General features: G+C 46.6%; 1 protein-coding gene across 1 annotated transcript in view; it reads left to right on the top strand.

Moving 5' to 3' along the window:
* Positions 1 to 900: 900 nt before the first annotated feature.
* Positions 901 to 14,445, top strand: part of SCTR (secretin receptor) — an 84,002-nt gene continuing 70,457 nt past the window's right edge. Inside the window, exon 1 of the mRNA XM_004031689.5 lies at positions 901 to 1,049. Within this exon, the coding sequence (XP_004031737.1) occupies positions 978 to 1,049 (72 nt within the window). The 5' untranslated portion in view covers positions 901 to 977. The remainder of the gene's footprint in view (positions 1,050 to 14,445) is intronic.

Below are 14,445 nucleotides of genomic sequence, written 5' to 3'. Positions count from 1 at the left end.
AGCCTGGGCAACATGGTGAGACTCTCTTTTTTATGTAACAGTAAAAAAGGGCCATCGGCTTGTACTAAGAGGCCAAAAGAGACGCCTTGTACTAAGAGGACGCCTTGTACTAAGAGACGCCTTGTGCTAAGAGGCCAAAAGCAAACCTCCAGGATACACAGCACTGATGGAGAGGGCTACTGGGACTACCTGCCTGAGGCTTAAATAGCCTCCCAGGGGGTTCATCCTCAGGACGGTCCCCGGATGCCTGAGTGTACCACAGATCCTCCTTGGTCATCATCAAAGGAGGAGCTCATGGGAGTGAAACTTCATGGAATTAGCGCTAACGACTTCAATAATGAAAAAAAATCGGAAATAAAGTGCAAGGTAGCTATGGGGGGGGGGGGGGGGAATAGATGCAATGGGCCTTGACTGTGTCACAACTTTCAGTCCGAGAGTGGGTATTATCAGATGTGTTGTTAGGGATGAGAAAGCCGAGGCTTACAAAGGTGACCTAAGTTGCCCACCGGCCCCCAGCGAGCTTGCGCTTTCGGTCCGTGGACTCCAGAGACAGTGCTCTTTCGGGACCCGGGGTCGGGCGGGATTGCCGCGTAGAAGGCTAAGCCATCGTGCCCTCTCCTGGCCTCCTCCAGCTTGGGCCCAGCCTGCGGGAGCCGACTCCGGGTCCCCGCGCCCTCCCTCTGCCTCCTCCCCTGCCAGCCTCCGCGCCGGCCCCCCGCCAGTCCCTGCCGGGTGGAGGAGGCGCGCCGGCAACGCCGCGTCCTAATCAATGGGCCGGGCGGCTTAGCGCGCGCGGCCACCTGGTCCGAGGAGGAGCAGTCCCGGGGCCCGCCGCAGGTCGGGTGGCTCAGCCATGGCTCCTTGGGGCGCAGCGGCCGGCCGGAGCCCGGGACCCTGCGCGGGGCGCTGAGCTCCCGAGTGGGCAGAGGGCACGGGCAGGCGGACGTCTGGGCGCCCTCGGGGAACGTGCGGGCACCATGCGTCCCCACCTGTCGCCGCCGCTGCAGCAGCTACTACTGCCGGTCCTGCTCGCCTGCGCCGCGCACTCGGTGAGTACTGCGCCCTTCTGCAGGCTGGGGGCCCGAGGGAGCGACAGTCTCGCCCTTTCTCCGGCCTCGGGCAGGATGCAGGTGGAGAGGGACGAGCAGATCTTCCCATGAGGAATAGAGACTCTTCCATCCCAATCCTCCCAACATTAATCTCTCCCAGCTCTTCTCCGGAGGGACCCTTTCCCAAAGAAAAACATCGTGCGCGCCAGACGAAGGCAGCTCTAAGATGAATCCCTGTGCCCACCACCGACCCCTTCCTCTGGTCTGGCTTCTGAAACTCTCCTAGACGGAAATTCTGGAGCCGCCCGTGGCAGTGCCTATTGTGTCCTGGGCGCTTTGCCTCCAATCTTTCCTTGAAACCTTGTAATCACCTTTCGAGGCTGATATTATCACCGTCACTTTACAGACAAGGAAAGGAAAGGAAAGGAAAGGAGAGGAGAGGAGAGGGGGAATAAAAATTCTTGCTGCAAGTCAGAAAAAGAGGATTGGAACCCACATCAGTATCAGTCTGCCCCCAAACCTTGACATTTCCACACTCACGGGCTGCGAATGGGAAAACCTGAGGGCGCTCTGGCAGGAGCTTCCGGGTCTGCGATGGGACCGCCTGCCACTCTCCCCACACCATCTCTTGTGGGATGCGGCTCCCTAATGTCTGCGTGTCTGGTGGCTCCTGGGCGCTGCTGTTCCCCAAAGCCAGGTCCTGGCAAGGGGCTGGAGGAGGAAAATAATAATAATAATAATAATAATAATAATAATAATAATAATAATAGCGGCAGGATGGGTGGTTTGTTTTTCTTTCCAACAGAAATTCCTGGGAGTCCCGGGCCTCTCTGAGCTCCGGGATCTCTGATAAAGAGAGTGGCCCCACCCAGAGCAGCAGAAAGGAAGGAATGGGGAGGGAGTGGGGGTTAGAGGTGGGGGCCAGATTCCAGAATATCCCTTCCCACTAGCATTCCAAACTGGCCCCCAAGGCGTCTGTTCCAAGAAGCTCCCCAGGGAACACGCTTGGGGACCCAACTGAGTCTCTGATCTCTGTCCTGGGCAAGTCTCATGGTGTCCAGCCTCCTTGTCTTCCCTTAGTCCCCTCTGGTTTGATTATAAGGAAAACCAATGCTCCCGGAGCCGACCACAGTGTTGACACTCAGGAGATGCTCATTTTTCTGGTAGCCCCAAGACTTTCAGCAGCAGTAGTTGGGATGAGTGCAATTTGGAGCTTGCTTGGAGCTCCCTTGCCACCGTGGAGCCTCCTCTCTTCAGTGGCAGTGCTGGCCTTGGAAGATGCTAGAGCAACAGCATGCACTCATGAGTTTTGACTCCCAATTTGGAGAAATGCCAACTGGGATACTGGGGACAGTGCAAAGCCAGGTAGAGCCAGAAGGTGTGTTATTCCGTGGCTGGGGGTGGGAGAGGCAGTAGCTCCTTCCTTGGGACCCTCCCAGCCTCCTTCTTAAGTATTTGCAGTGACTCTGAGATTGTCGTAACTGGTACCTCGAGTGCAGGACTGAGGTTCAGCCTACATTTTTATCTCAGGGAAATCCCTGGATTATCACAGGAATAAATGGAAGGGGAAAATGAGAGGCTTCACTTGGTTTAAGTCTTCAGTGTACCTTGGAAGGATGCTTCATTATGCTCTGGTCCCAGTCCCTCATTTTAAATATGAGCACACGGAGACTCTCAGAGAGAAGGGAGCTGCCCGAGATCAGCAAGTTAGTAGTAGAGCCGGGACTAGCAGCTCTACTCGCCCCACATACCCCACTTAACCCACTAAGGTTAGCACCCAGATCTCTTGATTCCCAACCATCCAGGGCTCTGTCTGTTATACCCCTTGTATTTCCCTTTTCTTTTTCTTTTTTTTTTTCTTTTGAGACAGAGTTTCACTCTTGTTGCCCAGGCTGGAGCGCAGTGGCGCGATCTTGGCTTACTGTAACCTCCGCCTCCCAGGTTCAAGGGATTCTCCTCCCTCAGCCTCCCAAGTAGCTGGGATTACAGGCATGTGCCACCATGCTCGGCCAATTTTTTGTATTTTTAGTAGAGATGGGATTTCTCCATGTTGGTCAGGCTGGTCTGAAACTCCTGACCTCAGGGGACCTGCCTGCCTCGGCCTCCCAAAGTGCTGCGATTAGAGGCATGAACCACCGCACCTGGCGGTCCCTTGTATTTTCAAATGTGCATTACTGCCTTACATAATCACAAGATGGTTTCCTGTGTATAAGTCGTGGTCCTTGGGTTATTTTACGGCTTCTGTAGACCTTAGATCTCACACTTCTTGGCTGAGAACTCCTGTAATAAATAGGAGTGGAACTGACCTACTTTGGTTGGAATATCTCCCAGCCTCTGGAACTCTGCTTTCCTTCTGTTTGACTCTGGGTGGTCAGACATTTGATTTTGAAATCTAAGTGTGTTCAAATAATTTTTTATTCATTTGAAGCTCCCCCTTGAGGGAGATTATAGGCATCTTCCTAATGGAGGGGGGTCAGTGAGGCCAAATTGCTCATTACCGCTCTCACTCTACTCCATATAGGGAGGCGTCAGAAGTGACCCTTGTAAGTGAAACCCAAAAAGTGGCCGAATGGGGCAGTTTTCTGAGGCTTCCCTATAAGAAATACTGATCACAGCCCCCTCTGCGGCCCCACCCCCATACATCTCATGAGAACTTTTACCTGGAACATTACTGTAATTATTTACTAACACATCTGTCCCCCAAACCCCAATACGCACACTTTGAACTTGAACATGGAGACTCATCTTGTTCATCTTTCATCCCTAGAGTCTGTCACAGTGTAAGAGGGAGCTCAGCGAGTGCTTGTTGAATGAATGCATGGACGACTGAATGAAATGATACTGATGCAGCAACAAATAATGAAGAATCACCTCTTGAAAGCATTCCTTACTTGCTAAATTGTACAGAAGTGTGTCAGGCTGTAGAGAAAGAGTCATTCAAGGTAGGGCTTTTTAATCCATGACATTTGGCAAACTGCCAATTTGTTAACCTTAGTGAGTTAAGTGAGGTGTGTGGGGCTGGTTTTTCCTTCAAGCAGAGTTTCTTCACACTACTGACATTTGGAGCCAGATAATTCTCTATTCTGAGAGCTGTCCTGTGCATTGTACAATGTCTAGCAGCATCATGGACCTCTGCCGTCTGGAAGCCCATGATCACTCTAAAGCTGTGACAACAGAAAATGTATCTCTAGACATTGCCAAATTTTTTCTGGGGGTAGGAAGGGCAAAATTGCCCCTGCTTGAGAACCGCTGCCTTAAAGGTTGTCATGTTTCAGGACAGATACACAGATAGGGCTAACAATAGGTATTCATTTCACATTGGGTTTGGGGCAGTGGGGTTGGTGATAGGGCATCTGAGTCAGAGGATGGAAACAGGTGTGCCTGATGAAAACCAGTTTCCAAAATGGACAAAGGACTTCTGTGGAGAATGTTTCCTTGATCTGTTCCACCCTCCCTTCCCATCTTTTTCCCTCCTATCTCCATCCCTCCTCAGTTGATGGCTAAGAAATATAAAAATTCCAAGTACAGGCTCTGGCACATGGAAGCCTTCAGTACATGGTGGTCGCTGCCCTGTCCGGTCATGCATCTGGATCCAGAAGCTGACAAGCCCTGTGGCTGCACAGTGAGCAGAACCTTAGAAAGGCCTGCAAGCGTTGCCTACAGAGCTGGTAATTACCCTGTTGCCCGAGCTGGAGTGCAATTGTGCGATTATGGCTCACTGCAGCCTTGAACTTCCTGGCTCAAGTGATCTTCCCATCTCAGCCTCCCAAGCAGCTGAAACTACAGACACCTGCTACCATCCCCATCTAATTTTTTAATTTTTTTAGAGATGGGTCTCACTATGTCTCCCAGGTTGGTCCTGAACTCCTGGGCTCAAGTGATCCTCCTGCCTTAGACTCCCAAAGTATTGGGATTATGGGTATGAGCCACCATGCCCAGCCTGGGAGCTGATTATTGATGACTTTTCAGGGGAGGGTCACTGGGGATTTTTTTTGTGTACCTGGAAAAACACTTTCTAGTTTTCTGAAGAAGTATTTGTGGATTTCTTTTGAGATTTTTATTATCCCTGAAGTTAATAAGTGAAGGATGATGAAGGCTCCTTTAATTGACTCTTATTTTCTACCAGACACTCTGCTGAGTCCCTCCTAACACTAACACTCACTTCAACAGTTATTAGCCCCATGGTGCAGATGAGGAAACTGACACTTGGATAGATGTGAGGCCATTTGCTTAAGGCCACCCAGCTGGACATGGTGACATGAGACCTTAAACCTGGAACTTCTTTTTTGTTTTGTTTTCTTTTTTTTTCTTTGTTTTTCTTTTCTTTTTTTTTTTTTTTTTTTTTTTTGAGACAGAGTCTCATCTCACTCTGTCACCTAGGCTGGAGTGCAGTGGCGAGATCTTGGCTTACTGCAACCTCCGTCTCCCAGGTTCAAGCGATTCTCCTGCCTCAGCCTCCTGAGTAGCTGGGACTACAGGCATGCGCCACAATGTCTGGCTAATTTTTGTATTTTTTAGTAGAGATGGGGTTTCACCACATTGGCCAGGCTCATCTTGAACTCCTGACCTCGTGATCCACCCACCTTGGCCTCCCAAAGTGCTGGGATTACAGGCGTGAGCCACCGCAGAGCTTCTTAACCAGCACATGCATCTGCTCCAAAAGAGAGGCCTGTTCCGGGTTTCTGGTGCCCAAGGAGCTGTCATAAAATTATCTCCCAAACTTCAAAATAGCATTAATTTTCATTTAAACTAATCAATTTGTGAAACATAAAAAAATACTGAGTTACACACATCATTTATTGAGGGGCCCAGAAATGAGCATGGGGTCACAAAATCCAACAGGAAGAGATACCAGTTCCCAAACTGTTTAGGGGAGTCCACTTAGGCGGGGCGCGGTGGCCCATGCCTGTAATCCCAGAACTTTGGGAGGCCAAGGCAGGTGGATCACCGGAGATCGGGAGTTTGAGACCAGTCTGACCAACATGGAGAAACCCTGTCTCTACTAAAAGTACAAAAAAATTAGCTGGGCGTGGTGGCATATGCCTGTAATCTCAGCTACTCGGGAAGCTGAGGCAGGAGAATCGCTTGAACTCGGGAGGCGGAGGTTGCAGTCAGCTGAGATCGTGCCATTGTTCTCCAGTCTGGGCAGCAAGAGCAAAACTCCGTCTCAAAAAAAAAGGGGGAGTCCACCTGCTTTGGCATCATCACCCTTTGGAGTTCCCGCAGAACTTCCCACCCTCACCCTGTCCTCATGATCCCCACCCAGGTTGGGAAGTCCCCAGATTTCCTACCATGACAAGGGAGGACATAGCCTCTCTTCCTGGCACCCCCTTGCTGAAAGCCTAGATTTAATATCTGGGATTCGAGCTCCACCACCAGAACAGCCTCTTGCAGTGAGCCCCAGCTTGGTCTCTGCATCCCTGCTCTTAGCAAGCTGTGGGTTCTCACCACTGACCTTCACTCAGGCTTCGGGACAACCTGCAGCTCAAGGTAAAACCACAATACTCAGATGCTATCTACTTGCTTACATTACAAACAGAAGGCTGCTCAGCATGCCTATGGACTCCTGGGGCCCACCCAGCCTCTACATTGTGCGTCTGTTCCAAGGATGGCATTTGGGGAGGGTCATCCCCGGTTCATCACGTCCCGCAGTCTTAGCCCATTGTGCTGCAGGCTCCTGAGGTTCCCAGAGTCATCTCCAGATCCCGCCATGTCCCACCCCACTTCCCTCACCTGAGGCTCTTAGGCGTGCTCCTGATGGCCACGTGTCTTTCAAATTTCTCACCTCCCGCCTCCCTCTCATGTTCAACAGATGGGCTCACCTTCCATTTCCCAAGAGTTGAGACTACCTGGATGAACTTCTAACCAACATCTTGCCCTTACAGATGTGTCTAAATTGTACCCTCTGTTCCTTTCCTTCCCGTCTGTCTTAGTCAGCTGTGTTATCATAACAAAATACCACAGACTTGGGGGCTTAAACAAAAGAAATTAATCTCGCGGTTCTGGAGGTTGGAAGTGTGAGATCAAGATCCCCAAGGGTTTGGTCTCTGGTGGGGACCCTCTTCCTGGCTTGCACACGGCCACTTTGTCCTCATGTGGCATTTCCAATGAGTGTGTGGATGCAGGGGAGGGGAGGGAAACACCTTTCTGGTGTTTCTTCTTGTAAGGACACTAATCCTATAGGATCAGGGCCCTATTACTACAACGCTGTTTAACCTTAATTACCTCCTTATAGGCCCTACCTCCAAATACAGCCACGCTGGGGGTAGGGCTTCAACATATGAATTTAGTGGAGACACATTCAGTCCATAACAGCATCCAAGTGGAAGAGAGGCTGTTCCCCAGACGACAGCCTGTCCCTACTCCTACCCCTACCGACTTCCTTCCCAAGACAACACAATGACAGCCATCTCACCCAACCTTCACCCTCTTCCTCTCCGCTGACTTTTCTCATCAGCTGGTTAACTTCCCCAAGTCTATCCAGCCCAGGCAGTAAATAGCCCTCTGCTCTCTGCCCCCTGGTGGCCAGCTTCCTGTAAGACGCGTCCACCTTCATTGCCTCCACTTCCACTCACTCTCACACTGCAACCTGGCTCCCACGCTCCACCCACAGAAACCAGCCTCACCAGTGCCCTTCGATTTGCCACATTCACTGGATTCTTTTTTATAATCTTTTTTAAAAAATAAAAATTGTAGACTAAGCACGGTGGCTCACTCCTGTAATCCCAGCACTTGGGGAGGCCAAGGCAGGTGGATGGCTTGAGCCTGGGAGTTCAAGACCAGCCTGGGCAACATAGGAGACCTTGTCTCTACAAAAAATTTAAAAAATTAGCTGGGTGTGGTGGTGTGTGCCTGTAGTCCCAGCTACCCAGGAGGTTGAGGCGGGAGGAATGCTTGAACCAGGGAAGTAGAGGCTGCAGTGAGCCATGATTGTGCCACTGCACTCCAGCCTGGGTGAAAGAGTGAGACCCCGTCTCAAAAAAAAAAAAAAGCATTTAAAGTGTACAACATGGTATTTTGAAATACACAGTGAAGTGATTACTATAGTCAAGCAAATTAACACATGTTTCTTCACAAAGTTACCATTTGTGTGCGCGCGCGCGTGTGCGTGTGTGTGTGTGTGTGTGTGTGTGGTAAAAGCACCTGAAATCTACTCTTTTGGCAAAATTCCAGTGTACGATACAGTGTTATTATTATTGTTATTACTTTTGAGACAGAATTTCGCTCTTTTTGCCCAGCCCAGAGTGCAATGGTGCGATCTCAGCTCACTGCAACCTCTGCCTCCCGGGTTCAAGAGGTTCAAGTGATCCTCCCGCCTCAGCCTCCCGAGTAGCTGGGATTAGAGGCATGCACCACCATGCCTGGCTAATTGTGTATTTTTAGTGGGGATGCAGTTCCACCATGTTGGCCAGGCTGGTCTTGAACTCCCGACCTCAGGTGATCCGCCCACCTCAGCCGCCCAAAGTGCTGGGATTATAGGCGTGAACCACCACACCCAGCCCGATACAATATTATTAACTATAGTCTTCACGCTGTACATTAGATCTCTAGACTTATTCATCCTGGTGTAACTGCAACTTCATACCCTTTGACCTATATCTCTCCATTCCCACCCCCTCCCAGGCCCTGGCAACCACCATTCGACTCCCTGCTGCTTTGTATTCAACTTTGTAATATTCCACATATAAGTGAGATCATGCAGTATTTTTCTTTCTGTGACCAGCTTATTTCACTTAGCACCATGTCTTTCAAGTTTATTCATGTTGTCACTAATGATAGGATCTCCTTTTTTAAAGCTGACTGGCATTCCATTGTATATATGCAGCATGTTTCTTCATCCATTCATCTGTTGATAGACACGTAAGTTGCTCCCACATCTTGGCAATGGTGAATAGTGCTTCAGTGAGCATGGGGGCACAGGTACCTCTACGAGGTGCTGATTTCATTTCCTTTGGGTTTATAACCAGAAATGTGATTCCTGAATCATATGTTAGTTCTATTTTGAATTTTTTGAGGAAGCTCCATGCTGTCTTTCATAATGGCTAAGCCAGTTTACATTTCTTCCAATAGTATGTAAGAGTCCCCTTTTCTCCACGTCATTGTTAGCACTTGCTCTCACCCCGCATTAGCCCCCCTAACAGGTGTGAGATGATGGCTCATTGCGGCTTTGATTTGCATTTCCTTCATGATCGGTGATGTTGAGCAGCTTTTCATTTACCTGTTGGCCATTTGTATGCACTAGATACTTTCCAGTCCGGATCCTACCAAGGGTCATCCATGCAATTTTTGAGAGAGAAGAGATACTATGAATAGTTACATTGAGACACTAGGAAATACCCAACGCATCTTAGAGGCATGCAGTGCTGGGCACCTCCTTCCCTTCCATCTTGCCAGCAACATGGCTCAGGCCAACGTGGTTCTGAGTCTGACGGCCTCAGAATCAGGGAAGACGATGGTGGAACTCAGTCAGAAGCTAGAGTCCTGGGAACCATGGGGGGACCACTTGTGCAAGTTCTGAAATCCAAGGCTGGAGAACCTGGGATTCTGATGTTCAAGGACAGGAGAAGGGTGTCCCAGTTCCAGGAAAGAGAGAGAAAGAGAGAGAGTAAGTTAGTGAATTTACCTTTCTCTGCCTTTTTTGTTGTATTCAGGGCCCAGCCGATTGGATGGTGCCTGCCCACGTTGAAGCAGATCTTCCTCACTCAATCTACCAACTCCTGAGCCAATCTCCTCCAGAAACACCCAGAAATAGTGTTTTACCAACTATGCAGTTAGCCCTTAATCCGGTCAAGTTGACACTGAAAAGTAATTATTTCAAAGACAATCCTCACTTCTTGCTTAAATGGTAGAGCCATCTCCTAGGGGTTCTTTACTACTACTCTGACCCCATCCTCCTTCCTTCTCATAATGGCAGACTTGGCAATGCCACTCCCATTTAAAATTCCTCACAGCACTTACATTGGGCCCTCTGGCCATTGACTTCTCTGGCCCCTGTTGGAGACCATGAGCTTCAAGGACAGAATCTATGTCCCATTCACCTTCATGTCACCAGTGATGGGCAGACTGCTAAGCATATAGTAGGTGCCCAATAAATGTTTGCTAAAATTTTGAGTTTTGAATAGGTTATATAATGATGAGTTTCCTGTTTTTATTTCTCATTGTATAAATTAGACTATTACTTCCCTTTCCCCCCTTGAAGCGATATCTTTCCAGTCTCTGGTTGTTAGGCAAGTAATTATAAAGTGTGAGAAGAGAAATGATGTTGAGCCTCTTTACCTTATTCAGATTTTTTTTTTCTTTTGAGACAGAGTCTAGCTCTGTTGCCAGGCTGGAGTGCAGTGGCATGATGTTGGCTCACTGCAACCTCTGCCTCCTGGGTTCAAGCGATTCTCCTGCCTCAGCTTCCTGAGTGGCTGGGATTACAGGCATGCGCCACCACGCCTGGCTGATTTTTTTGTATTTTTAGTAGAGACGGGGTTTCTCCATGTTGGTCAGGCTGGTCTCAAACTACCGACCTCAGGTGATCCACCTGCCTTGGCCTCCCAAAGTGCTAGGATTGCAGGCGTGAGCCACTGCACCCAGCCTTTATTCAGAATTTAAAAGATTTTTATTATATCTCCTCCCAGATTTTGCCATCTTGACTTAAGAGTCCAAAATTAAACTCCAAAATAGCTAGCAGAACCCACTTGACATATTTTCTCTCTTATTTGTGTCTGCTTTGTTATTCTTTCTCTCTGCAGACTGGATTTTTCTGTTGCTTTCTACAGGATAGTATATGGATGCTCCATAGCCTCCAAGTTTGCATGCTTTGGAAATGGGAGAGATTGGCTTTCTCCCCATGCCAACACCAAATATCCAAGGAAGGCAGATTGTCTCACACCTGGTTAGGTTTTCTCCTTTGGTCTAATCAGTGGGATAGGATCACACAGCATAAACCACCCAGCCTGGACATGAAAGGGTTCTTCCCAGGAGGCAGTTGTTGGCTCAGGGGCTAAGCAGACACCTCAAAACATGTCTACCATCTGGAAAAATAACCCAAAGAAAGAGATGGTGGAAGTTCATCATAGAATTGTCAAGCAAGAGGTGAACATATACACCACAGTGGGACCAACCACGACTATGTGTTGAGTGAGACAAAGGGTGATGATACTCCCTGCAGAGACACTGTTAGACATGCAGTGACTCACACAGTTTACAACTTAAGCACTTCTTCTTTAAAAAATTACCATAGTTTTATGTAGCAAAACCAAAACTCAATGTAAAATTATGGGATACTAAAAAGTGGAATTTACCCAGAAAAGCAATGGATGGGCACCAGTTCCATGGTTCTGCAAAAGACCCTAGAAAAGATTCAGTTCAGAAAATCAAAGGGCTCCTTGAAGAACACCCCAGAGAAGACAGTAGGCAATGTTACAGAAAGCCGTTCTGTTCAGAACCTTGAAGTACAGCTCTGATGTGTAGTTAATGAGGTGAAGGCCTGTGAATTTTGTGGTCAACAAGAGAAAAGAAAGTGGATTTAAAATTCTAGGAAGAGACAAAAGTTATACAAAACGTTTGTGGTCTAAATATTTTAAAATCCAAACTTTGACATGATTTTAGCAATATTTCCAAAACTCCATGTAATGATGACTTAGACTCAGGCTCTGAAACCAAAAAGGAAAGAATATGTAATGTATGTTTTTGTTTAGTTAATAAAAGTAATAAAATAATATAGAAAAGTACCATTTAGTGATTTTTCTCTGACAATCTCTTATTAAATTTATGAGGAATTTTTTTTAAATATGCTTAGGGCATTCAGTTTAAGATGACAGATTGACCACATATATTTATCTGCTCTGCCTCTGGAAACACTTTTAAAATGACAGTAAAGGAATAGAAAAGGTATAAACCCATACAAAGAGAACAAAACAAGAGACAGAGATGAAGCTGAAATTTCCAGAAATCTTTAGAAAACGAAAAGTGATGAAGTGATAGCTGTATGGAAAAAATAACCTCAATGCCTGTAGCAGGCAGAGGAGAAACTGTCAAGTCACCCTGTGGCACCCTGGAAAGGCCCCAGACACTGAGGAGAGTCCACTCATAGACCCCAGCAGTGGGCTCCCTCTTGGCCTGGTTATGTTACAGTGAAGGCCACCAGGCAAGAAGCTGTTTAGGTCCACAGTGGTTCCAAGGACTATGTTACTGTCTCAAGCTTAGATCGTACATTGAGGAGGGCCTCCAATGTGGAAGCAAACAATCATGAGAAAAGTGCCTCAAGGAAACAGATCATGTAGACAAGAGGAGACAAACTTAAGACGTACAACTAATATTTGGAAATCCTTTGTGAAAATGATGCCTGAGCCACAAAACTAGAAAAGGATGCTATGGAAAAGGAATCATCTCAGAGTAAGAAAGGATTCTTGGAAGTTAAATGTATGAAACAAAACATTCATAAAAAAAACTCTACAGATAATGTCAAGGAAATCTTCTATAAAGAAAATCACAAAGGCTGGGCACGGTGGCTCATGCCTGTAATCCCAGGATTTTGGGAGGCTGAGGAGGGTTGATCACCTGAGGTCAGGAGTTGGAGACCAGCCTGACCAACAAGGTGAAACCCCTTCTCTACTAAAAATACAAAAATTAGCTGGGCTTGGTGGTACGCACCTGTAATCCCAGCTACTCGAGAGGCTGAGGCAGGAGAATCAGTTGAGCCTGGGAGGCAGAGGATGCAGTGAGCTGAGATTGCGCCACTGCACTCCAGCCTGAGAAACAGAGTGGGACTCCATCTCAAAAAAAAGAAGAAGATGAAGATGAAGAAGAAGAAGAAGAAGAAGAAGAAGAAGAAGATCACGAAAACAAAATGGTAGAATAGTAGAGAAAGATGAAAAGATTGGAGAATCAGTGCATCTCATCCAATACTCTGCTAATAGGAATTCCAGAGAGACAGCATAAAGATGAAGGGAGGAAATAATAAATTAAAAACATAATATTTTTTAAATTCCCAGACATGAAGAACACAAGTCTTCAGATTGAAATGCCGACTGAGTATCCAATCAATAAATTTAAAAACAACCATTTCCTCAAGAAATTTCAAAATACCTAAGAACAAAGAAAAATCTTACATATATCTAGGGACAAAACAAAAAAGTTGTATACAAAAGATTTGGAATCAGAATTGGATTTCTTATTAACAATACAGGAAGAGGAGAAATGCCTTCAAAATTTGGAAGGAAAATTATTTCACCCTAGTATTTTCTACCCAAATTATTAATTAGTTTAATAATTCATCAAATTAATAAAAACATTTTCACTTCTGCAAAGATTCAAAAATTTACCCCCATGTGCTTTTTCTTAGGAGGTTACTAGAGAATTCTGTGCTTTTGCAAAATGAGAGCAAACCAAGGAAAAAGCCATGATACCTAGGAAATGAGACCCCAGCCAGGAGACAGGGAGAGGGCACCCCAAACCACAGCCAGATAGCGGGCCTGGGTGGAGCAAGAGGAATGAGAACTCTGAGACAGAAATCTCCAGAGGAAAAACCAATAGGACTGTGGATAGATGTGTAACAGAGCTGTGGGAGCACTTGGAAAAATTAGCCATATGTACATGGAAAACTAATCCAATGAAAAAACAATAATGATAGACCTCAGGAAAAACAAAATGTACAAGAAAGACACATAATCATTTTACATGATTTGACTCAGCAGCGAACAATATTTCCTAGTCAAAATAAGTCATTATAAATATAGACCATTATTCACTAAAAATGAAATGAAGATTAGTATATGTAATATATGAGGAGAGAAGTATACGTAGGGAGATTTTAAAACATCTCATCTTTATCTTCCCTAATAGGAAGTTTGACTGTCTCAAATTTAAAAACCAAGAAATAACAACAGTAAAAGAATATAATTTTTTTTTTTTGAGACCGAGATCTCAAAGAGATTGCTCTTTCACCCAAGCTGGAGTGCAGTGGCGCTATCTGGGCTCACTGCAAGCTCTGCCTCCCAAGTTCACACCATTCTCCTGCCTCAGCCTCCCAAGTAGCCAGGACTACAGGTGCTCACCATCACGCCTGGCTAATTTTTTTTTTTTTTGTATTTTTAGTACAGACGGGGTTTCACCGCATTAGCCAGGATGGTCTCCAACTCTTGACCTTGTGATCTGCCCGCCTCAGCCTCCCAAAGTGCTGGGATTACAGGCGTGAGCCACCGTGCCCAGCCAAGAATATAATTTTAAAACATGGAGACAAAAATGAAAATAAACAACTAAAAGGAGTTGAAAATGGTTGCCTGGAGAGCAGGTAAAGGTTATGGAAGGGAAATACTATTTGTCATTATACTCTTTGGTACTAGTACAAATTAAAAAAAAGGTTCAGTGTGGTTATACAAACTCAATTTTAAAAATTTAAAGGGAT

Source organism: Gorilla gorilla, chromosome 11 (genome assembly GCF_029281585.2).
Source record: "Gorilla gorilla gorilla isolate KB3781 chromosome 11, NHGRI_mGorGor1-v2.1_pri, whole genome shotgun sequence".
NCBI classification, from domain to species: domain Eukaryota; kingdom Metazoa; phylum Chordata; class Mammalia; order Primates; family Hominidae; genus Gorilla; species Gorilla gorilla.
This window is presented reverse-complemented; position numbering and strand designations above follow the sequence as displayed.